At 36.9% G+C, this 22,741-nt stretch overlaps 7 protein-coding genes across 14 annotated transcripts; 4 read left to right on the top strand and 3 right to left on the bottom strand.

The window, feature by feature from the left end:
• Positions 1 to 395: 395 nt before the first annotated feature.
• LOC135163819 (transmembrane protein 131) lies at positions 396 to 7,512 on the top strand. Of its 4 annotated transcripts, none has more exons than XM_064123642.1 (5): positions 396 to 925; positions 1,172 to 1,236; positions 1,331 to 1,362; positions 1,610 to 1,693; positions 2,038 to 7,512. In XM_064123642.1, the coding sequence occupies exons 1-5, from the start codon at positions 832 to 834 to the stop codon at positions 7,217 to 7,219; spliced, it is 5,457 nt and encodes a 1,818-aa protein (XP_063979712.1). In that variant the 5' UTR covers positions 396 to 831; the 3' UTR covers positions 7,220 to 7,512. The 4 variants fall into 4 exon arrangements, with proteins under 4 accessions (XP_063979712.1, XP_063979713.1, XP_063979715.1 ...); XM_064123643.1 differs by having other exon boundaries at positions 397 to 925; positions 1,334 to 1,362; XM_064123645.1 differs by having other exon boundaries at positions 397 to 925; positions 1,124 to 1,236; positions 1,334 to 1,362.
• On the bottom strand, positions 7,513 to 8,245 carry LOC135163901 (cilia- and flagella-associated protein 97-like). Its single transcript, XM_064123804.1, has 2 exons — positions 7,748 to 8,245; positions 7,513 to 7,675 (listed from the first exon to the last, which is right to left on the bottom strand). Exons 1-2 carry the CDS (start codon positions 8,243 to 8,245, stop codon positions 7,595 to 7,597), a joined length of 579 nt encoding a protein of 192 aa, XP_063979874.1. The 3' UTR covers positions 7,513 to 7,594.
• Positions 8,246 to 8,680: 435 nt separating this feature from the next.
• Positions 8,681 to 10,032, bottom strand: LOC135163881 (THO complex subunit 3). The gene is made up of 2 exons (XM_064123771.1): positions 9,838 to 10,032; positions 8,681 to 9,601 (listed from the first exon to the last, which is right to left on the bottom strand). Exons 1-2 carry the CDS (start codon positions 10,030 to 10,032, stop codon positions 8,819 to 8,821), a joined length of 978 nt encoding a protein of 325 aa, XP_063979841.1. The 3' UTR covers positions 8,681 to 8,818.
• LOC135163889 (structure-specific endonuclease subunit slx1) lies at positions 9,987 to 11,412 on the top strand. The gene is made up of 4 exons (XM_064123783.1): positions 9,987 to 10,107; positions 10,188 to 10,380; positions 10,463 to 10,514; positions 10,607 to 11,412. Exons 2-4 carry the CDS (start codon positions 10,202 to 10,204, stop codon positions 11,168 to 11,170), a joined length of 795 nt encoding a protein of 264 aa, XP_063979853.1. The 5' UTR covers positions 9,987 to 10,107; positions 10,188 to 10,201; the 3' UTR covers positions 11,171 to 11,412.
• A 22-nt stretch (positions 11,413 to 11,434) lies between these two features.
• On the top strand, positions 11,435 to 13,223 carry LOC135163910 (ubiquitin-like FUBI-ribosomal protein eS30 fusion protein). 2 transcript variants are annotated; one of them, XM_064123813.1, is made up of 5 exons: positions 11,435 to 11,492; positions 11,821 to 11,900; positions 12,357 to 12,492; positions 12,706 to 12,761; positions 13,024 to 13,223. In XM_064123813.1, the coding sequence occupies exons 2-5, from the start codon at positions 11,826 to 11,828 to the stop codon at positions 13,153 to 13,155; spliced, it is 399 nt and encodes a 132-aa protein (XP_063979883.1). In that variant the 5' UTR covers positions 11,435 to 11,492; positions 11,821 to 11,825; the 3' UTR covers positions 13,156 to 13,223. The 2 variants fall into 2 exon arrangements, with proteins under 2 accessions (XP_063979883.1, XP_063979884.1); XM_064123814.1 differs by lacking the exon at positions 11,435 to 11,492 and having other exon boundaries at positions 11,799 to 11,900.
• A 144-nt stretch (positions 13,224 to 13,367) lies between these two features.
• LOC135163899 (ras-like protein 2) lies at positions 13,368 to 17,131 on the bottom strand. The gene is made up of 4 exons (XM_064123802.1): positions 16,705 to 17,131; positions 15,424 to 15,511; positions 15,117 to 15,328; positions 13,368 to 15,041 (listed from the first exon to the last, which is right to left on the bottom strand). The coding sequence occupies exons 1-4, from the start codon at positions 16,807 to 16,809 to the stop codon at positions 14,847 to 14,849; spliced, it is 600 nt and encodes a 199-aa protein (XP_063979872.1). The 5' UTR covers positions 16,810 to 17,131; the 3' UTR covers positions 13,368 to 14,846.
• Positions 17,132 to 17,285: 154 nt separating this feature from the next.
• LOC135163823 (adenomatous polyposis coli homolog) lies at positions 17,286 to 22,546 on the top strand. 4 transcript variants are annotated; one of them, XM_064123655.1, is made up of 3 exons: positions 17,286 to 17,367; positions 17,702 to 17,853; positions 18,027 to 22,546. In XM_064123655.1, exons 2-3 carry the CDS (start codon positions 17,709 to 17,711, stop codon positions 22,163 to 22,165), a joined length of 4,284 nt encoding a protein of 1,427 aa, XP_063979725.1. In that variant the 5' UTR covers positions 17,286 to 17,367; positions 17,702 to 17,708; the 3' UTR covers positions 22,166 to 22,546. The 4 variants fall into 4 exon arrangements, with proteins under 4 accessions (XP_063979725.1, XP_063979724.1, XP_063979722.1 ...); XM_064123654.1 differs by lacking the exon at positions 17,286 to 17,367 and adding an exon at positions 17,374 to 17,539 and having other exon boundaries at positions 17,709 to 17,853; XM_064123652.1 differs by lacking the exon at positions 17,286 to 17,367 and adding an exon at positions 17,374 to 17,539.
• Positions 22,547 to 22,741: the final 195 nt, after the last annotated feature.

The following is a 22,741-nucleotide window of genomic DNA, read 5'->3' as shown; positions in this document are numbered from 1 at the left end:
GCATTTGTTACATTAATTTTACAGAAGATCAATACGAGAATACAATTATCGCAATCCAATTATTTACTGTTGCAGGGTAATGACAGATTATTTGAAATATTTTGATTATACTAAGAATCTGCAAGTGTAAACTACATCTGTGTCGATTTTCGTACACAAGCCTTTCGAAAAAAAACATGCCAATAATTAACAACACCGTTGGTAAATAAATAGCCAATTTCCGGATGCAACGAATTGCTCTCGTCGGGGAACAATTTAGGATTATTTATGAATATGATTCTGCAGTTCAGTAATTAATTGTTTATTTATAATGAACTATAATTCGTATTTAGTATATGTATCTACATACATAGAGTGTTGGACTCATCAAGTAGCACATTAGATAAAGTAGAAAGTATTTTTAACGTTGGAGGTACAATCGTGAGATGCCTAAATAGTATAGTATGTGCAAATGAAGAAGAAAAAAAATCATTCAATCCCCTAATGAAAAAGATTTTTCGCGTATGGCTCTGGGTTTTTTTTTTCTTTTTTTTTTAATTTCAATGTTTAAAATCTCTAGTAATATTACGAATGTCACGGATGTTAGTCAAGGTAGATGCTGTACATTTCTGCCAGTTAGTGGGTTCCGACGACTGAGCTGTGATGGAGGCATAATCGATATTGTGAAACATTCGATATAGAGCTGTGAAAAAATATGGCCAAATTCGGCGTTAAGGCTACCATACAGTTTTAGCGAAACATTATTACTCTTTTTTTTTTAATCAATAAATTCACAGAAACTCAACCTCAAAAAGTGAATGCCTGTGACAAGGAATTTCGTGCAAATATATTATGATTGAGACAAGGGTATGCTGTTACCTGTTTTTGTTAACATTTCTGGATTCAGTGCTACTAATTAGACCGTCCTTTCACGGTCACAACAATGGTAAGTTAGCACTTTCATACTTGGTATTAACAGCCCATTGTCCCCACAATTATTCATCACATTTTAGTGATAACAAGTGCATTTTCCTCGTCATTACATGGAACCATTTTATATTATGTCATTAATATAACTATATCTGATGCATTTCTTGCGTATGTCATGTTGCATTTTACAAAGCTAGATTTTTTGCTGTTGTAGAAGATCTACCAGTGATTTGACAATATGTTTATTCTCATCAATTTCCAGCATTTGTCCAGGATGACAAGGATGTCCAGTATCTATTGGATAACATACCCATGTCCATGCACAAGGTCAGTGCAAGTCATAATGTAATCAATGAATATTGTAGCTTTAATTAATTTTTTTATTTTCTGTTTTTCTTTGCCTGATTATTCGCTAAATTAGCAGGATTTCACTGGGTCAGTGCACATGGCTGGGTAAGCACAATAACTATGCTCCTATGAGTAAAAAATAGGAAGGATGGGACAATAAAAATTGTTAATAAATATGCTATATTTATTAGAAATAATTCTAAAAAATAGATAAACAATTTGATAAAATTTTATGGATAAATTTCAATTTTGTCGATTACATTTCTAATGTCTCTGAGATGTTCCTCTTTTTTATCTCCTATAATAATATTTTTTATTTCACCTTTTGTGAATTACACTTGTATTCTCATAGGGATTCTAGAGTGGATGACAAAACTCTACCGGACTCGGTATCGTATATTCAGTTTGAGCCACGTGTCCTGGACTTCAAAGAGAGGTTTGCAATTTATATACGCCTTTAAAAAAAAAGAAAAGCCTTAGATTTAAAAATAAGAGAAATATTTTTGGTCAACAATCTATTTCGTCAGTCATATGTCAAAGTTGAGAATATTTTAATTATATCTTGGGAAATGAATAAAAAAACTTTTATTATAAAATGTACATTATACTTAATTTAAAAAGATAATGTCTTGAATTTCTTTTTCTCAAATATGAAAATTAGGAGGGTTGAAAATTTTTTTTCAAGAGTAGATGAATATGAGTAGATAATATTATTATTATTATTATTATTATTATTATCATTATATGCACGAAATAATGAAAAAAAATATATAATTTCAGACAACTCGGAATTCCCCACAAAAAGACGGTGATTCTGTTGAATCGTGATGCCAATAGGACAATCCACTTGACATCAATTTCAGGTAGCACTCAGCACTTTCATTCATCCTTTTTCCAGGACAAAGTGATTCCACCATTGGGAAACACAACGTTCAACGTGATATTTCTTGGGAGAGAAGAGGGTGAAATTGAGAGCCAGCTGTACATTCACACATCAGATGGAACTTTAAGGTATCAGGTGAAGGGCTCGAGCATAAGTAGTCCGTACAGATTGCGGCCCGTTGTAGGTGTTAAACTACCTCTGAATGCATCATTTACACCTTTAATTTATATGCACAATCCCCATTCGGAGCCTATGCAAGTTGTAGAGGTCTACAGTAGCGGAGGTGAATTTCAATTAGAATTACCATCAGGTGAGGCTGAGGGGCCGCGTGAATTATGGGAGATAGCACCATACCAAACGAAACCAGTCATAAAATTACATTTCAATGCGTACGTAGAAAAGAATCACACCGCTTATGTGAGATTCAAAGTAAACAATAGCGCTGAAATAATGGTAGTTGCCATTGAAGTGGAGGTTGGAAATGGAGCTGGACTTCACTGGGGTGGTAATTCAGCGTCGATAAATCTAGGAATGGGTGGATCACTCCAATCACCTACTCATTATCCAATTGCACTGAGAAATTCAGCTAAGAAGGCAGTGAAAGTAATCAACGTCATCAGTACACCAGTGTCCAAGGCGTTGAGAATAAACTTTGAATCGACTGTGATACCAGGTGAGACTGAAGGGCCAGTAACAATTGGTACCTTGATCTATGATTGGAAGGCTGGCTTGGATTTGAAACATTTGAAAGGTAAACTGGTGATCAAGGGAATCGGCCCTGGTGGCTCTAGTCAAAAACTCTCAATTCCCTGGATGGCGGAGGTACTTCAGGGTGGCTTAGAAATAAATCGAACAGTTGCACATTACTGTTCACCACACTCTAATCAGCCACGAAATTTTAGTGTTGTTAACAGATTCAAAGTACCACTTGCCATCACCAATGTATCTTTATCGTTAGAAGCTAGATCGTTATTTTCAATAAAAAACTTCCTCCCAAGGATTCTCAAGTCAGGACAGAAGGCCAATATATTCACACTTAACCTCAACAACGATGGTAAAAACGATAATACCAAATTAGAATCGTCGATAATAATTCACTCAAATGTATCGACAACAGAGGTTCCATTGCTAAGTTATGATGGTAAAGTGAAAAAAATTATTCCCGGTGAAAGGGAGAGCGATCGTGGAACGATGAATTTTGGAACAGTGGGAAGTGGTACAGAAAATGAAGCCATCTTTGCTCTGGAAAATCAAAATCCAGTTAATGTAGAGCTACACGGTTGGGGTGTTAATATGCCAGGAGCAGTGCTGGAGCTTATGGGCTGTCAAAGTGGTCCTACTGATCTTTTCAACAAAGGAGTTAGAAATATGAGTGTCTGTAGTAACACAGGCAATCAGAGTATAAAGCCTGGTTATCTGGCAATATTTAAAATAAAAGTGAAAACACCAATGATCGAGGAGGACACAATCGTTGGTGATGTTTTCGTTAGGACAACTTATGAGAGGCTAACTATTCCTGTCTACATGCGAGTGGCTCATGGGAGGATTTCTCTGAAAAAAATTACTTTCTCCGATTGCTTTCCCGGTACGATTTGCATGCAACAGCTGAAAATTCACTCGACATTTTCACGCTCGATGCAGGTTACAGTTATAGCTCCAATCGACAAAGATAATAGAGTAAAGTATATACCATTGGAAGAACCTAACCTTCCAACAATATACAAAGGAGAAAATCAAATTGGCTCGATTAAAATTGATCCATCAGTGACATGCACACCCCACTGTTATCTGGGCTTATCACTCAATACAACATCTGGTAATCAGTGGTTGAATACGATGAATTTACCCTCCCATGCTAGAGACACTGATTTAAATTTGCTCAATGCAAGATACTCACGTTATTTAAATATTTCCACTAATTGGGATAACATAACCATGCGTCTCGATACAACCGAAGTACGTGGTCACAAATTCTTTGTTAATATTAAGCCATATTGGCCATCCTTGGTTATCCCCTCGGAAGATCATAATTATAATCAAAGAAACAAAACTCTCGAGCCATTGACATTTCCATTGACCCAAGTTGGAAATACATCTTTCAAAAGTTTGACATTTCGCAATCCCAGCAGTACTAAACCACTCTACATTCAGCTCGTCATGGATTGGAGTTATCCACAGGGTACTAGATTATACCATTCATTACCAAATGAATTAAAAGCAGAGTGTGAGGGGTGTCCAGCTACTCTAGATGGAGAATTCAAGTTCAGCCATCACCAAGATGAACGCACAACTTTCCAAGAAATATTGGATATTGAAACAGCAGTGGATTCGTTACCATTCTACCTCAATCCTGGTGAATTTAAGACAATAAGGCTCTCATATACACCATCGACCGCAGTATTCTCCTCGGGTTTACTTTACATTCGAAACAACATGACTATTCTCGAGGTTATACGATTTATGGGACGTGGTGCACATGCACAATTTAAATTTGGTAATAGAAAGGCCAATTCAAATACACCTCTTCTTTTTGAACTTGCTGAGAAGCATCTCAAGGATTGTGAACAACGAGAAACGAAAAAAAATTCACTTCCAAATTTGACAGTGATACGTTCATTCACTGCTAGAAATACTGGCGAATTGCCAATTGATATTTATGGTTTTTCAATAAGTGGAATACCCTGTGAAGGTTATGGTTTTAAAGTACTGAATTGTCAATCATTCAAACTCAATCCAAACTCCACTAAGAAAATTGAAATAGCTTTCACTCCTGACTTCACTCTGTCTAAAATTGAACGAGAGCTCATGATATTCACAAGTATAGAATATGATGGGACAGATTCTGACAGAGTGGAGAATGGAATTGTAAAGCTCTTACTCCTCACGACGATTCCTGGACACATTTTGGAAAGTTGTGCTGTTATTTTATCGAGACCCACCTGGGAACGTCCTGTACACTGGGCAGCTATGGGTCTCTCTTCCATTTTTTTTATATGTATCCTAGTAGTATCCTTTTTAGAGGCTGACAGAATACTGAGAGGTGCATTGGAGAATATATCCAGAAATAGTCCTGTGCAGCCTCCCTTGGATCTCAGACAGTTGGCTACACAAGCTACACAGCTTTCTACACTTTCTACGGAGAAAGATAAGCTAATTGATGATAGCACTAGGCTTACAATGAAGGCAAAGAAAGATGAGCCCGATTGGATACTGATGAATGTTAAGAGAGGGGGTGGAAAGGAACCGAGAGGATTGAAAATACCAGATTGGTCGGCTGAAGAGGAAAAACGTTTCAAAGTCGATACAGAAATGAAAGATCATACGAACACAAATAAATTAGAGCAGACAAGTGAGGTCAATCACGAAACTGTTCAGCGCAAGAAGAAAAAACAAACAGATATTGTTAGTGAGAGTTTGCAAGACCACCAAAATCAAGAACAAAAAATTAATTTCACAAAAGCCAGCCCAATAATCATCAATAATAAGCTACATAATAATAAGAAAGAGGAAAAATACGATGATGGTGATTCACTCAATGCAGCAAATGAAACCAAGGATAAACGAAAATTTTCAACACAGCACAATAATAGCAGTAATAACAATAACAACAATAATAATAATAATAATAATAATAATAATAATAATAATAATAATGGTAATAATAATAATAATAATAATAATAGTAACAACATCAACAATACTGGTACGTACAAAAAATATGAAGGCAATGCTAGTCAAAAAATTCAATATTCTGAAGAAGAGACGTCATCGACAACGACAGAGAGCTCAACTCAGGAGGATCAAGTACCTTATAACAAAGAACAAATTTATCAGAAACCTGATAAAACCCAGCGTAAAACACCTCTGAAGAAAACTAAACAGCAGACAAGTCCAGTTGCAAATGTAATAGACTATAGAGACAATTACGAGGGTGACTGTGATGATGATGACTACGATAAAGAACGCCAAGAAAATTCCTCCAGATGGAAAACCAATTCAAATAAATTGACAACATCAACGAAACATCACCATCATCATCACTATCATCATCATCATCATCATCATCAGTCGCGAACCGCTGAGGGTGCACTAAGTACATTTAAGCAAATTAAGAATAAAAATCCAGTACGCAAAGATAAGGTCACGCAGAAAAGACGAACTGAGAAACCAGTAAAATTAGCCGCTACAGAAGTTAAAAATGAAACAAGACCAGTGGCGAGAGCATTGTCACCAGTCCCGGCACCACCTCCTCCAGCTTGCTGGGGTGAGAATCGTCCTAGATTTAGTGATGTCGTGATAAGAAATCAGGATTGCATGTCTCCGGCGTTTATACTCAATAAGCCATTGGTCGATAAGGACGACTCCAATGTTATTATTAAAAGTCCGGATACAAGTCAACATCAAACGTTGCAAGATATTTACAAACCCAAATTGGAATTTCACCCCGATTTATCATTACAAATTACGTCTGAACTTTACACTGGAATATCTGACAGCCAAGACTCTGCGTTTTGTTCAGAATCCCTGATATTAGGGAATCATGATGAGGAATCAAGTAGCTACTTCTTGAATTCCTTTGATCCTCAGTTTGAACCTGAACTTGTGCCCTATGATGATCTTCCAGAGACTGATGAGCCCCTGGTTGAGCTCGAGTGTCTCGAAGAGGCAATTCCTAGGTGTCAACTGTGGGGCGATAAGAATCCCATCAGCAATTCCCTGGTGGAAGGCAGTAATTCGGGTTATGGAATGCAGGCGACTCCTAAACATGTCGACAAGCTCACACCTCTTGTCGATACTTTCAAAGATAATTGGGTTACTGTCGAGACTAATTGGGAACCGTTATACACGAGAGGGGCAGTCGGTGAGGAGAGAAGTGGAGTTTGGGGTGTCAATACTGGGGGTGTTTGGGCAGCAGCACCCTGGGGAGCTTCAACACCAACTGTCTGTCCCCTTCAAAATTCTTCATCACAATCAGCTGATCATGATTTACCAGAGCGCTCAGGTTTCGATCCTTTCCGATCGCTCAGTACTATATGGACACCAGCATCCACTTCTAATTGGCCGGCCAAAAATAACTAATGGAGAATAGGTATTGGACATTTTTTGAAAAAAGGAAAAAAGTACACGGTTGTGATCATTTTTTTTTCTCTCTCTCTCTCTCATGGTCACTCTTCAAATGTCGAATGAAATGTGAAAAATCAAATAAAACCAAAACCTTTTGAAGTGAACATTTTATTTCCTTCGTCTAATGAATGAAAAATAAATCGGAATTAACAGCTGGACTGAAGCGCTGTAATCATTCAATTCAACTGTACCTACTTTGTAAGACTGCTAATTGTTGTGTTTCAATAAATCTCAAACCTTCAGTGAAATACTCGGGTGTAATTCTATTATTTATTTGTTACAATGTTTATTGGTTATGATCGAATTGCAGTGTCATGGGAATTTTTCTTGTCAACATGTCGATTTGTAAACATCAACTCTTTTACCAGACAGTGAGGATGATTTGGCTCCTTGAATTTTTCTCAGTATTGTCTAAAATGTAACCAAGATTGATCAATCCAATTAGTAACAACATTGCCACAATAAATCGTGAAATATGCCTACAATATTGTCTTCGTCGATTCTTCGTTGCATCCTCTTACGATTAATGGCAGAACTTGCCAATCGAACTGGGACAACCGCTGTCGTGAATACAGATTTTTTTTGTCTTTGTTGGGCCATTATTTTTCTCAACAAACACTGATTTTCCCTTTCTATTTTCACCATTTCCATGTTTGAAAAGCTCATATTTTTTCGTTGAATGCAGTTGAATCCAGTTGGAGGCGTCGGGCCGGGATTCAATGAGGAATAACTTGGTATCTGGTAGTCCACTGGTGTCGATACTTTACTCGATCCCACTCCAAATTCGTCAGAATAATTGGACAGTAACTTTTCCTCATTGGTGAACGATAATGATCGTGTTACACTGGTTACCTCAGAGTCGTCCGTTAATTCGTCAGAAGATATTGAATCTTCACTGTATGAATAACCCTCGTTATCTTCACTCTGATTAGTTTCATCCTCTTCCGTTTTTTCACTCGATTCATCTTCTCTTTCTGACATTTCCACGCAATGAAAGTTATGAGAAAAAAAAATTAAATAACACAAGGAAATGTATGGAATAGTACGTGTAAAATAGTGAAAGTCAGGGAACCATGGCAACGATACACAAAAACAATCCGGGAAATAAACTTATTGATTGTAAGTCTATATTAAATTAAAGATGAGGGTGGGTATATCTATTGAAAAGCTGAGTGGATTATCTTTTGAACGTCATCTCTTGCATCTCTCCATTTTCATAGATCAAAATATATTAGTTTTCTTTGATGGATTTACCGGGAATGTAGGAATTCGTAAAAATTCTCATTGTTGAATATGAAAAGTAGAAAAAAACAAAGTAAGATATGATAAAACAAGAGCTATTTTTCGATTATGAAAAAAAAAATGTAATCATGACTATTCAAATAATAATTCACCTAAGCTTTGACCATTGGAATGTAAAAATCAAAGTCTACTGTATTCTCGATGAAAACCTATTCAATCAACATTTCAATATTCAGTCATTGATTTGTGGATGTACAAAAATATACAAGAACCGAGATAGCACGTTGATCACATTATTGGCGAATAAATATCTCAATCATTAGAGAAGCCATAAACTTTGAGACTTCCGGCATCACGTTTTCTGTCATAATTATCTTTATCATCGCATGCATAAGCGAGAAGATACTGCTTAGGATGCCAGGCAACAGTAAAGGTAGCAGCCTCCACCGGGATATGAGCAATTTTCTCTCCAGTTTCCACTTCTCCTATATCAATAATGAGATCCTCGGATGCTGCAGCCAAAAGTTGTCCATCATACGAAAAAGAAATTGTCCTCACTGGCCACTCAAGCCTGGAAAAGGTTCGTAAACAGCATAGTTCATCGGCGTCCCAGAGTGACACAAGTGCGTCAGCTGATCCTGTGGCAAAGTAACGACCGGTTGGATCGAACTCTATGCAGATACACGTCCCTGGATGTGCTTTTATGACATGCAGCAACTCGAGATCTGGATAACTCAAAATGTGGACACATCCTTGCCCATTCGTCAAGTAAAATGTATCTGAATCCTTGTTCCAAGAGATCTCATTCACCTCGAAATTGAATTGTTCCTCAGCTCTTATTTTCATGTTTCGAGCATCAATAAACGTAACTAAATCCTCCTTGTTGCCAACAGCTATTGTAGTACCGTCTGGAGACCAGGAGATGTTGATGTTTTCACCTTTTGTATCGATGGTAGCCGTGCACTTTTGAGATCTCGTGTCCCATATTCTCACAGTTTTATCACCACTTGCTGTAGATAATAATTCAGGATTGGATGCGTGCCAGCACAATTGATCCACACTGCCTCCATGACCTCGAAAAGTTGTCTCTTGTTTCTGAATATGAACAAATGAGTTCCATTTTGGTCAGGGAAGTGATTACTTGGTTTACCATTAAATACAATTAGAAGCCCCTCGATGGCTCTACATGAATTATCAGAATTTTTAATTCTCTTGGAGTTATTATTGTTTATTCATGTAACTGCTTAAATTGCGCAGCAATCAAAATAATCTACTCGATAGAAGTAGTTAAATGAATTACTATTGGTCTATATGCCAAAAATTTTGCTCACCAATCTATCTGGCCCCAGTGAGAATATACAGATACATTTGTCGAATGATCCTGACGCGAGATATTTCCCGTCACAACTCCAACCGACACTGTGTACTTTAGCTGAATGGGTCTGTTGCTCGCGAATTTTATTATGCGACTTGAAATAATTTATCAACTCCTCCACGCGATTATTTATACTTGCCATTGCAGACATTCTTACACACGTTGCCCAGAAGGTATTTAGGTTATATTTATTTACACTGCCCTGGTGTATGTATCAATTTTGGAGGTTAGAACGTGTATAGAGTAGAGCCAATTTCTGAGAAATAGCTGGTGGTTGTCTTAACGAAAATCTTTTAATTATTTTAGTTACTCAGTCGCGTATGGATAAGCCAGATGTGATTGAACATTTTTTTGGAGTTTATTTACTCTATTGCGAGAATCCAAAATACAAGGGGAGAGTCTACATTGGATACACAGTGGATCCTGTGAGAAGACTGAAGAGGCACAATGCTGGAAAAAAATTCGGAGGGGCGTGGAGAACTAGTAATAAAGGGCCATGGTAAGTAAAATTATTCATTATGTAAATTTTTTAATTGAGTTGGAGAAAAAACAATGAAATTTCGTTGAATTCGTTTTTCCAGGAATATGGTGCTCATTGTTCACGGATTCCCAAACGCCACCAGTGCCTTAAGAGTAAGTTAATCGATAAAAGTCGCTTATTATTTTTATTAATCAACAATTTTATACTTTTATTTAAATATAAAAAAAATTATCCCCCATTTTAGTTCGAATGGGCATGGCAGCATCCTCAGTTGAGTCGTCGTTTACGTCACGTTCAAAAAAAAAAAACAAGAGAAAAGACATTCGACTACACTTTGAATGTATTATCTGCAATGCTCCAAGTAGGCCCGTGGTGTCGTCTACCCCTGACCCTTCGTTGGTTGGACGATGCGTTCGCTGAGGTCCATTCCGCACAAATATCACCACCAATGCATATGCCAATCAGTTACGGCAAAGTAACTTCAAGCAAACACCATCGAAAGCTAAGGGATAATCATAACAACAAGGAACCAGTAATTGAGGATTCTCTACTGTCCATCTGCGACATTTGTTACATGATATTGGATAAAACTGATAAAGTAATGTGTATTAAAGAAGATTGCCAACTAATTGCCCATATCATTTGTTTAGCTAAAGAATTCATTAAGGATGATAAGATCCTCCCAATTGAGGGAAATTGCCCCGCCTGTAAGAGCAATCTACTGTGGGGGCATGTAATTAGAAAAAAAATTGGCTCTAATATGCATCTCAATGAATTTCATTCAGACTCTAGCGATAATGACTCATAGTAATTAAATCTTTCGTTTGTTTGATTCAATTGTACAATTTAAAGTGCTCTATGTATAACTCTCAAGTTGAATCACGCGCCAAAATGGGCATTAATTCCGAGATCATGTGAACAATATATTTATGTTAATGTAATTTGTAAATAAATTTATCGAATGAATTATCAATAATAAAACTCCTTTACAATTTATATCACTTTATAGGTCATTTTTCATAATTAAAAAATATATTTTTTTGACTATATTTAGTTGTGTTATTGAATTTGACTTCCACTTCCGTAAGTTGCGTTACCTTGGTCTTTACGTCGACGTCTACTAAAGGAAGGTGAGCTTCGCTAACAATTTGACTAAATATTTCGTTCATTCTTTGCCCCTCATTCTTATTGAGAGCAATCAGTCAATAATTATTACAAATATGTGAGCATTAACTCTTTGGAATTTACTTAAAAAATACTAGAGCTCTATGCATTTCACGTACAGAATACTTGCATGACACGTGAGGCTTATGGCAACATAACCTCACAAAGATTCTCCTTCCTTTAATTCATCAACTTGGTCTCTCCACCCATAAATTTGCATTCAATAAAGAAAAATTTGTAATTTTAAGTAAAATATATTGTGATTAATATAGAAAAGATTTTTCCCCCACAAAGGCAATATGCAGTTGCAGATTCGTGGACAGCAAACGCATGTTCTGGATTGCCAGGACACCACGACAATCGCTGATGTCAAGGTATAATATTTGAAAGATTTGATTTGATGATAAAAGGAGAGTCAACATGTCAATTTAGATGCATTCTAAATAATAAAATGATAATAATATAACTGAAAATTTTACCTTTCAATTATATTAATCAATAATCTTACGATGTCTTCATTCTAATAATTTTTCAATTTTATAACCTATTAACAATGTCGCATTAGACTCGGTATAAGTAAGAAAATACGAAAAACACAATGTAAAATCGGTAAGTTGTGCATTATTATGATACTCCGACAATTATTGCTTTGTAAATGTTTTGTCGGAACGAGCATTAATGCTATATTAAATTTAGATCTCAGGGTGATAAAACCATTATTGGCTTTGTCTTTTCATAGATTTAAAACATTGAAACATTGGAAAATCACCGATGTTATGGAACAATTTGTATAATAATAATAATAATATGCATACTTGAATGACCTGTAGGTTAGACTTGCATCGTTGGCAAATGTTGAAAGCACAGAATTTACGCTGCATTGTGGGGGTGCTCCAGTGAGCGACAGTACCAGCGTATCCGAGCTCTCTTCATGCGTCTTGGAATTGACAGTCCCACTTCTTGGAGGTGAATACAAATTTTAAAAATCTATTATCGTCATCTTGCCCGCAAATTGACCAATATATGTTACGTAATACAATTTGCAAATAATTGATGAAAAAACGGAGAATTTTTTTATGATAACTAAGAAAAGAGAGGGTTGTGATACTTCCAAAGGAAAAATTTGATTTTTGATTTTTTTTGTTGATAATGAATCACTAAAGATTCTGAATTTTCTAGGTAAGGTGCACGGATCCCTTGCACGAGCTGGCAAAGTGAAAGGTCAGACGCCAAAGGTAAATAACCATATCGCCAAAATTCTTTTTAACACCAGATCATTATTACGTTTATGGAACTATAATTATCTAAGCCATTGTCTAATATTTTTAAAATGGACACTGGTAATGATGTGGTACCAGAATAAAAGCAAATGAAAGTGAAGTGGCTTTTTTTTTATTTGGGAGTTGGTTTCTCATACATTTGCGATAAGAAATATTATCATTACTTGCATGTATTCACTAGTGTGATAATATTTAACAAATAATGGTTTCTTTAAAGGTTGAAAAGCAGGAGAAGAGTAAGAAGAAGACAGGGAGGGCCAAACGTCGGATTCAGTACAACCGAAGGTTTGTCACCGTTGTACCCTCTTACGGCAGACGCCGTGGACCAAATGCCAACCCCAACACATAAATCAGTTACTTTTGCATTTCGATGATGTAATTCTGATTTTATATCAATAAAAACCGAGTAATCTAATATTTGACACAGAATTTATTGATTAGTAGTGATAGAAGACTAGTTTGATTTTGCTCGGCAGAATCTTCGACTGTTACTGGTACTGTCGGGTGCTATAATTTAAACGCTCATCAGCCCCTCGAATAAACTTCAAATTATGGTAAAAGTTTGTATTTAGTACATTTATTTAATTCTCTTCATTTCATCATATTATTATTGTCCAAACTGTGAAAATTTATATTCATAAATCCATTGACCTCCGGCACGGTACATGATAAATACAGTGGTATGATGGTAATATTTCCCAGTCTGTTGCCTTTTTGTCCATACGAAACGGGTGGTAAAAATTTGTAGCAATAAATATCGTATTAAAATGATTTGAAATTTGTAAATCTAGCTATTTACAGAGTACCGTAAAATACATAAGTAGGCCCGTCACTTTTTCTACCACTGAATACTGCCACCTACTGTACGCATCCTTTGTCATATGTAAATTACTCCTCCATTTAGTAAAAACATTGGAATTATAACGTATAAATTGACACAAATGATCGAACTAAACTTATAAAAAATTATACATTGAATGTAATGATTAAACAGTGTTAGTTTGTACGCTTCAACATTAATTCATCAGCAAATTCGACAATTTAAAACATTGACAGATTCACATTTATATGATTTGCTAATCTCCGCATTGGATTATGTCTAGTAAAAGATAATATCTTCTGAAATCCATTGTATTCCAATTAGGCAGTGTAATTTCCCCCTTTACCAATGACAAATAAATAGGCAGGTACGCCAGTTGATTTCCACGCTTCTTGCAAATATTTATACATATCAATATGATATATAAAAATATCGTTTACTGAAAAAAAGGGTAGAATCGTCTTCTATTTTATCCTAATCGGTGTAATTCTGTGCTTCTAATGATATGAAACATCGAGCCTAAATCGTATGAAATATCTCCATAAATTTGGTAAATCTTCAATAATGGAAAAATCCTAAATATAGAGCGAGGAAAGGACTCAGGAATGCTGGGATAATATGGACCCCGATTGAAATTTTTCAATTAAAAAAAAATCTATTCTTCAACAACAATTAATAGATAAATGAAAGTATCTGACAATCAGTGGATTGATAGACGGACATGTGCGATTCTCCCAAAAATAAGAACATAAATAAGAAACAAAAACACTCTCATTAATGATTATATACATCTTCAAATGGGCTTTAAAAACTCTATCAGCTTTTATGTTCCAACAGTGTTATTCATGTTAAATTTATTACGTTGTTGAACAATTTAAAAAATTGATTTCTTTTCGAAGCCAATTATTTTACATTTACTTTGATAATATTAAAATTACTTTTAACATTTGCATTTATTGCTTTCGATAATTACTCTGTGCTCCAAAAAAGACATTTAATAGTTTTAATTACCACTACACCAATTTAAATAAAAAAAATGTGGCCATATTACCCCGCCTCCTATAATGAAAAAAAAAAAAAAAAAAAACAAAAAATTGAATAGAGTAATATTGCTGTTCTGTGAAGTCTATTCACTTGTGGTAAATAACTCCGGAGAATATTTTTCCAGATTGCTTCAGATTAGAATTTTGATTTCCACCCTCGGTTCTCTCGCTGTAAATCTATAACATACAACATTTTTTCTTATTCTTCTTGTAATTCGGCTTCAATGGCGGCCTCTCTGAGAGCTGAAATTTCCGAACAATTCTCACAAGCTCGTGGAAAGCTTGATCAACATTCATGCGTAATTTGGCACTACACTCGATGTAGGGAATCTTCAAAATTCGAGCCAAGTTTTGTGCCTCATCAACTGCGACCTGAAATTAAGTTGGCCATTCTTAAATTACAATTGTACAATTTTAATGGGCCTGAAAAAAAAATATCATGCTTACGGATCTTTGGTGGTCAAGATCACATTTATTTCCCACCATCAACATGGGAAACTCATCGCGATCCTTGACCCTGAGAATTTGTTTGTGAAATTTCATTATTTCGTCGAAGGATGAGTGATCTGTTACTGAAAATACCAGCAAGAAACCTTCACCACTTCTCATGTACTGTTCACGCATGGCACTAAATTCCTCCTGGCCTGCGGTATCTAAAACTGTCCAGAAAATGATGCATTGTAGAGTGTTTCCCTGCATGTTATTTCTTTTTACATATTTATTATTATAGGATTGCTGATAATGATGAACGTACTGTCGAGCTTCGCAGGCACTTCGTCAATGACGCACTGCTTCGTGTATGAATCCTCGATTGTCGGATCATAATCCGTGACAAAATAGCTCTGAAAATGGAATTCATAGAAAAATAGTGAGGTGAATTTGAACTGTCTGAAGATGTCGCAACCAAATGAAAGCTGTGAAAGTGCTACTTTTTCAATAATTTGTTTTGTAAAATGAAAAAATCAACCATCACAATGTTACTTCATTCATCAGCAAAAAATGATATCATCGAGAAAAAATTCTAGTGCCAGATATAGATCAGTCAGAAATAAATTCGTGTTACGATTTAGGTCACAAGGTTGAACAGTCAAAAAGTGAAAAATTATATATCCTCATGTTGCTGTCAATGCAACATTCATAAATGACTGTTGTTAGGATTGATAGCTGGAAATTCGTAGGTGGCAAATGTCACCCACGTTATCATGGAATAACGATGAAGGAGACAGGCTACCCAATATGTTCATATATCACGCGACACGGCATCTTTTCTGACACTGTTAAGTGATTTGATTTTTCCACTTGCTTGGATTCTCTAGATTAATACAGCTTGGAAAGATTTGATGTTTAGAAAAATTAACGAAACGAGGTTGTTTCACAAGCACTTGGTCTTTATATATGTGTAGAAAATGATAGCTTCAAACTATTCATGAGGAAAATATCTCACTGAAGTTAAATCGCCTCACCTCAATTGCCTAAAATCGCATCCCGAAAATATTTTAATGGAGAAATCTGATAAATCGATTTGACATTTTCTTCTTATCGTCAACCGATTGTTTAACACATACTTCTCAATAAAATGGTCTTTTTCACTTTAGACTGCAACTTATTCACGCACTTTTTATCTCTCTTTCTCTCTCATGAACTATTCAAGGCTAAAAGTGAACCTACGCAAGCCTGCCATGAATTACCCGACGACGGCCCACCTACACAATATCGAAAAACTTTCTCCATCAGATTAGTAACAAATGACATGAAAAATTTACCAATAAAACTAAACAGTATACACTGGTTAAGAGGAACGCACATAAATTTCTTCCCATTATTAAATCCGAGAATGTGGACATCTATATTCGACCCCCCCCCCCCCCGGATGCACATTTGAACTTGTTGCTTTCCACGCAATTTGATGCGCTAATAATGGCATGCTAACGTCATCTATCAAGATTACGAAATCTCGTGTAAGGCTCTGTATCTTCTGCCATTTCCTCCCCCAAATACACAAGGAGATGGAAAAACAAAAGAGAAAAAAACCCACCTGAATGAACTGAATGGTAATGGCAGATTTTCCAACACCTCCACCGCCTACAACAACTAATTTGTATGTTTGTGCATAACTCTGCCTATCAGCGGGCCGAGACATTTTTTCAATTCTCGATCAATATCAGTTAATAATTTAATGAATCACTTGTCCTATCCACTCGAGACACTTTTTAGCACGGATTAAGTTTCAAAGTTCTGGCAACTGTGCGGTCCTACTGTGCTGGTCAGTTTCGAAAAGTCCTTGACTCAGGCACACATAGAAAATCCACAAATGTCACTTGAGTTAGTTCAGTTCATTGAGTGTACTGTTGTGTTCTTTTTATTGCCTGTTTTATTTTTCTTCTTGTTTTTTTTTTCTCTTTTTGTCTTTAACCCCTCCTGATCTGCAGCATCCAGCCGACGAGTAAGCCGACTTCGACCGACTACACGACCATGAAAGAATAAGAAATATGTATTATTATTATTGTTATGATTATTGTGATTATTATAATGATAATAATGTTAAAGATAAGAACGTGTTACAGAGTATTTCAGTGGTGCCATCTGTGTGACTGACAACAAGACCCAAGGTACACTTCTGCCCTGTTTTTCCATGAATCGTCATACACATATAGACACCTACATGAACGTACAACACCTAACGCGACATTCAGAGCTGGTAATCGAACTAGCGATAGGTGAACTTCAATCTAATAGCAAAAATAAACAAATCTAACCTGCGCTGATTTTGTTGTATTCAATCAGCAACTAATCCATTCGCAGTCATAAGAAACATTAAAATTAAAGTTGGTTATGGAGAGAGATCGAGAAAAAGAAATGTGCATGCACTGGTATGGATAAATAAATACCTTCTATTTTGTTTTTCATACTTGTTGATAAAAAACTAACTAAAAATTGGATGAATGGTGAGACGAAATGATCTTCCTCCTTCCGGTAATTCTCATTGTGAAAAAATTATAGGCCTCCTCAACTATGTTGTTGATTGTTGGCAGGGTATAGATGGAATGCAAGGAATTGGAGAGGAACATGGATGGCATATATGGTCTTCTTGGAATGTTGCTTGGAGATGCGGGAGAAGATACGAGTGCAACATTATTATCGCTAAGCACTTCGGTGGAAAACTGTTCTGCAATGAGACAGTCGGGTAAATTAATTTTTCCACTACAATATTATTGAATGATTATGAAGATTAGGCTAGATTTTAAGGTTCATATGAAATTGGTCCGTAATAAATCATTTGCATTGATGTAAAGCATGAAGAGGATAAGTGGCTTTTTTAGGGAGAAAAAGATTAAATTAAAGTATCTTAAATTACAGGATGTCTTCCTCTTCTGATTCAATTGATACATACACCGGAGCAGAGTCCCAAGGTGCGAAGAGGCGCTTCCAGAGCACTCTACAACATCGTTAGAGCTACCCAGCATCAAGACGAGGATAATCAGGAGGTACGGATTCTAGAATTAATTCAGCAATTGAGGGAGTACAGTAGATTGTTGAAAAATGAGGAAGAAGAAGAAGAAGAAGAAGAAGAAGAAGAAGAAGAAGAAGAAGAAGAAGCAACAGCGGAGGAGGAATCATCATTATCATCGTTGAGGCATCCAATCCCAGCAATGTCCTTCCTCTTCAAACTATCCTTCATTGAGACACATCGCAACAGCATAAGCCTTTTGGGTGGTCTTCATGCTATAGCAGAGGTCATAGAAGTGGATCATAACATTCATGGTTCATCGACCGATGACCCCAATTGCCTAGCCCTTCGTCGTTACGCAGGAATGATTTTGACTGTTTTAACTTCCAACGATAGCAAGAACAACAGTTTTCTCTGTTCTTGCAGTGGCTTCGTGAAGGCTTGGGTGGAGCAGTTGAAGAGTCCCAATGAAGATCTTCATCACGTAACAGCAAGTGTCTTCAGAAATTTGTCGTGGCGAGCTGATTCAAATTCCAAGCGAGTTTTGCGAGAAATGGGTTCGGTGTCGCAGTTGACACGAGTTGCGATGCAAACTCGAAGAGAATCAACATTGAAATCAGTCCTCTCTGCTCTTTGGAATTTGTCAGCGCATTGCGCCAGCAATAAAGTAGACATATGTGCAGTAGATGGAGCCCTCGAGTTTCTCATTGACATGCTACTGTTTAAGGGGCCATCGAAAAGGCTGGCTGTCATGGAGAATGCCAGTGGCATAATCAGGAATGTCTCCAGCCACGTGGCAATTGAGGAGAAATATCGGCAAATATTGAGAAATAAAAATGGCCTTCACATTTTAGTAAAACTTCTGACCTCGCCAAGTCTCATTATCGTGAATAATGCTTGTGGCACACTTTGGAATTTATCAGCTCGTTGTACGAAAGATCAGAAAAGCCTGTGGACACTGGGAGCAGTGCCAATACTCCAAAATCTTGTAAAATCAAAGCACAAAATGATTGCAACAGGTGCATCTCATGCTTTGAAAAACCTTTTAACAGCCAAAGATGGACATAATGCTTTCCAATTGTCTTCCTCACTTAATGCCAATTCCTGTCTGAAGAAAAGTGATGCGGGCTTGAAGCTGCAGGAGTTACATACACCAATCGCCGGAACAACCGTTGAGAGTAAGGAAACATTGAAATCTGAGATTAATCCACCCTTATCGGATAAATCGACCTGGAGTCAACGTTTCTCGAGACCCCCATCAAGTCCCTTGGAGGATGGAGAGCCCATGGGGATCATCAAATCGACCAGCTCTCTCGACGAATCTGGAAATGAGCCTCAAAATAACGCAACTGACAAACTTGATTACTCCAGGAGCTCTTACTCGGATAAAAAAAAAGGATCGCCCGTTACTTCTCCCTATTTTGAGGCTGGCTGTCAGACCAGTGTAGCTGTTTATGAAGCTGCTGATGGAGATCTGCCAGTGGATTACAGTAAAAAATATCTTGAGAACGATGCGTCTAGAAAGCAAAGATCCGGCATGAAAAACAAGCCGACAAGGGACAAAGAATTTTCCGAAAGAAATGAGAATTTATTCGGGGATTATGCAGAAACCGATTTGGATCAACCAACTGATTACAGTCTGCGGTACGCTGAGGACGATACAGACGATGATGAAAATGAAGAGAGGCAGTATTTTAATGCAGGAACAGAGCAGGAGGACACAATAAAAACTTATTATACTGAAGGAACCCCTTACGAAACCCCATTCAATTTTTCCACTGCCACTTCTATGTCAGACTTGCGTCTAGAGGAGCCCAAAGACGGGGACACATCGAGAAAGAATTTGAAAAATATTCACGGAACTATTCAAGAGTTCAACGAATCTACCAGTCACGTGGATGCAGAGGAGGCCCCCCAAAAAATACCTGATTTGGCCAAAAACGATTCCGACATTGTGATATTAGATACGAGTAGTGTACAGTCCCCCGAGGTCACTTATTACTATGACAATCAGGTATCTGGTGGTATTTCCAGAGCGAATTCGCTGAATTCCTTGGATAGTGGAATGCTAACAAAAAATCTTTTATTGCCCACTGACTCGGGAGTAGCCCATCCTATTAAGGGCGATAAATTGGATATCAAAGAAAAACCTGATAACCAGCAAGTCGAGAATCAGCCAGAAAAATCTATGGATAAAGAATCTAAAGTTGTTACATTTAGTAGCGAGAATTATTATGCCGAGGAAACGCCACTCATGTTCTCCAGATGTAGTTCCCTCGGATCGCTCAGTGGATTTGAACAACACTCGATTCACGATGATAGAAGTTCTATAATTAGTGATTTCAGTAGATTAACCAGTGGTGCAGTGTCGCCCAGTGAGCTTCCAGATTCGCCTACTCAGACCATTCCACCGAGTCCTAGGAACAATATCCATAATAGAAGTAATAATAATAATAATAACAATAATAATAGTAATAATAATCATAAAAATAACATTAGTAATAATATTAGTAATATTAATGGCATTAGGAATGATAATAATAATAAGAATAATAATAATAATAATAGTAATAATAAGAGAGTGGATAGTAATACTGATGCGAATAATAGTAGTAATCGTCATCAGACTAATAAAAATTCGTCGGAGGAACGTCCTTTGCGATTGCCCTTGTTGCCAAAATGCTCGTATGAAAGAGTGCAAAATAGTGTATTCGAGGATAATACGTCAGCCTTTAAAGAGGAATCCACACCAATTGAATTCTCAGCCGCAACAAGTCTGAGTTCATTGACAATCGACGACGAGCTTAAGCTTCCAGAAGTAGTGAATCGTACATTGATTTTCTCCAACGAGCGAATTAATACTTCATTATCCCAGGAACAAGTAGAATCCGTTAAAGTTTCTAGAGGCCGTCCGACAGTTATTAACGAAAAAGATCATGAACAAGTGAGCGACTGTGACGGTGAGGATGACGAGGATATTCTGGCTGCTTGCATTAGCATGGGAATGCAGAATAATAGATACAGAGAGGATTTTAAACAACAAGATGGGCCGAAAACCTATCCAACGTCCATGACGAATTTAATTCGTTATCAGACTAGTTCGACATTGGACAGGCTTGATTCGGCGATTTGTCATGGGAGAGGTGCTGCTGGCACGATGAAAACAAAATTAAATATTGATATGCCAATTGTTGCCTCAGATACAGTTCATGTTTATTGTACAGAAGACACACCCGCTGATATATCGCCAGTAGGATCACAGTCGAATCTTTCGGCTCTGTCAATGCCGAGCATTTTGGAGGACTCGGAGAAGCCCGAAGGCCTACAAGATACTGTCAATGACTTGTCGGATGTCAGTTCGAACTCGTCTGGTGATGATGAAAAAATTCTGGACGAGTGCATACAGTCGGGAATGTCAAAACCCATGAGCCCGAGTTTGACAATCAGTGGGCAGAAGTGCGAAGGCTTCTTATCATCGTCGCTGCACGAGAGCTGTCAACCGCATCAACGGATGATCATTGGTCAGGATCAAGAGTCAAATAATTCGTCTGATGAGAGCCCCAATCAGTCGGATGACGACGCCATTCTCGCTGAGTGCATTGAATCCGCCATGCCTAAAGCTAAGTTGAATATTGCCAGTGCCAAACCCTCGACATCGAGACACTCGGAGAAAATTAAAAAGAGTTTTGATGCTCCAAGGAACAATGGAATTCATGAGGAATTGAAATCACCACAGTCAGAAGCGAGCTCGAGCCTTTCTGAGGAAGAGGAAGATATGATTTTGGCCCAGTGTATTAGGTCGGGAATGCCTAAGGCCCCACCCATCTCGATCAAAAATTACTCTCCCATCACATCGACCGATTCTAGACGTATGTACAATGTAACCTTATCACCAAGCTATTCTCCAGGACACATAACTCGCAGTAAAGATCTTATTCCACAAGGTGCTAGAGACGAAATATCTGACTTTATTACTGAAGACACTCCTTGTAACTTTTCGGTTCTTTCAGGGATTAGCAGTTTATCTATCAATTCTATGCTCGATTGAAATTATTAATTACTATATTGAAAATAAAGTTGTTTATTAAAAAAAAAAAAGAGAGGTTGGATTTTTTCAATGCTGGACCAAGCATTAGGACCAATACGCCACTAGTTAATGTAGAATCTGTAAAAACCGAAAGATGCACTGAGGCAATTAGGATAAAATGAATTTTCTAGTTTTTTTCATTATTTTATTAAAAATTATTACTCTCATATTCGAAGTATGGCAGATAGGGGACGAAAAAAGATGTAAACTATAATAGATATACTATTTAAAATAAATAGTGATTTAATTTCATCAAAATATTGGTTCATCTATCATGTCGTTGACTTTTGACAATTCACCGTATTAAAAATACGTACCTAATAAATGTTTACGGAAAACCAATACTTGAGCAATTCATTTTTTTAACAACAAACAAGTGGTCATTGGCCCTTGGAGGAGTATCTAGTAATAGATAAATTGTTAGCTACATAGCTATGGCACAGAAGCCAATTCAAGGTTGATGATTCGATGACAAAAATTACATATGTCAGGGTTGGACGAACATATAAAGTACAGTGGCCTTTTGACCGCGACCCT

This window comes from Diachasmimorpha longicaudata, chromosome 6 (assembly GCF_034640455.1).
Source record: "Diachasmimorpha longicaudata isolate KC_UGA_2023 chromosome 6, iyDiaLong2, whole genome shotgun sequence".
Taxonomy (NCBI): Eukaryota; Metazoa; Arthropoda; class Insecta; order Hymenoptera; family Braconidae; genus Diachasmimorpha; species Diachasmimorpha longicaudata.
This window is presented reverse-complemented; position numbering and strand designations above follow the sequence as displayed.

Excerpts from the sequence above, each read along its gene's own strand:
- LOC135163819 (XM_064123642.1), top strand. The coding sequence starts at position 832 with ATGATTGAGACAAGGGTATGCTGTTACCTGTTTTTGTTAACATTTCTG. Across the intron at positions 926-1,171 it reads CTTTCACGGTCACAACAATG|CATTTGTCCAGGATGACAAG; the intron begins GTAAGTTAGCAC and ends ATCAATTTCCAG. Across the intron at positions 1,363-1,609 it reads GGGTCAGTGCACATGGCTGG|GGATTCTAGAGTGGATGACA; the intron begins GTAAGCACAATA and ends GTATTCTCATAG.
- LOC135163899 (XM_064123802.1), bottom strand. The coding sequence starts at position 16,809 with ATGTCTCGGCCCGCTGATAGGCAGAGTTATGCACAAACATACAAATTA. Across the intron at positions 15,512-16,704 it reads TTACCATTCAGTTCATTCAG|AGCTATTTTGTCACGGATTA; the intron begins GTGGGTTTTTTT and ends TTCCATTTTCAG. Across the intron at positions 15,329-15,423 it reads AGTGCCTGCGAAGCTCGACA|TTTTAGATACCGCAGGCCAG; the intron begins GTACGTTCATCA and ends TTTTCTGGACAG.
- LOC135163823 (XM_064123655.1), top strand. The coding sequence starts at position 17,709 with ATGGAATGCAAGGAATTGGAGAGGAACATGGATGGCATATATGGTCTT. Across the intron at positions 17,854-18,026 it reads TTCTGCAATGAGACAGTCGG|GATGTCTTCCTCTTCTGATT; the intron begins GTAAATTAATTT and ends CTTAAATTACAG.
- LOC135163910 (XM_064123813.1), top strand. The coding sequence starts at position 11,826 with ATGCAGTTGCAGATTCGTGGACAGCAAACGCATGTTCTGGATTGCCAG. Across the intron at positions 11,901-12,356 it reads CGACAATCGCTGATGTCAAG|GTTAGACTTGCATCGTTGGC; the intron begins GTATAATATTTG and ends AATGACCTGTAG. Across the intron at positions 12,762-13,023 it reads TGAAAGGTCAGACGCCAAAG|GTTGAAAAGCAGGAGAAGAG; the intron begins GTAAATAACCAT and ends GTTTCTTTAAAG.
- LOC135163889 (XM_064123783.1), top strand. The coding sequence starts at position 10,202 with ATGGATAAGCCAGATGTGATTGAACATTTTTTTGGAGTTTATTTACTC. Across the intron at positions 10,381-10,462 it reads ACTAGTAATAAAGGGCCATG|GAATATGGTGCTCATTGTTC; the intron begins GTAAGTAAAATT and ends TCGTTTTTCCAG. Across the intron at positions 10,515-10,606 it reads ACGCCACCAGTGCCTTAAGA|TTCGAATGGGCATGGCAGCA; the intron begins GTAAGTTAATCG and ends CCCCCATTTTAG.
- LOC135163881 (XM_064123771.1), bottom strand. The coding sequence starts at position 10,032 with ATGTCTGCAATGGCAAGTATAAATAATCGCGTGGAGGAGTTGATAAAT. Across the intron at positions 9,602-9,837 it reads CACTGGGGCCAGATAGATTG|AAACAAGAGACAACTTTTCG; the intron begins GTGAGCAAAATT and ends GTTCATATTCAG.
- LOC135163901 (XM_064123804.1), bottom strand. The coding sequence starts at position 8,245 with ATGTCAGAAAGAGAAGATGAATCGAGTGAAAAAACGGAAGAGGATGAA. Across the intron at positions 7,676-7,747 it reads GAATCGACGAAGACAATATT|ACAATACTGAGAAAAATTCA; the intron begins GTAGGCATATTT and ends GTTACATTTTAG.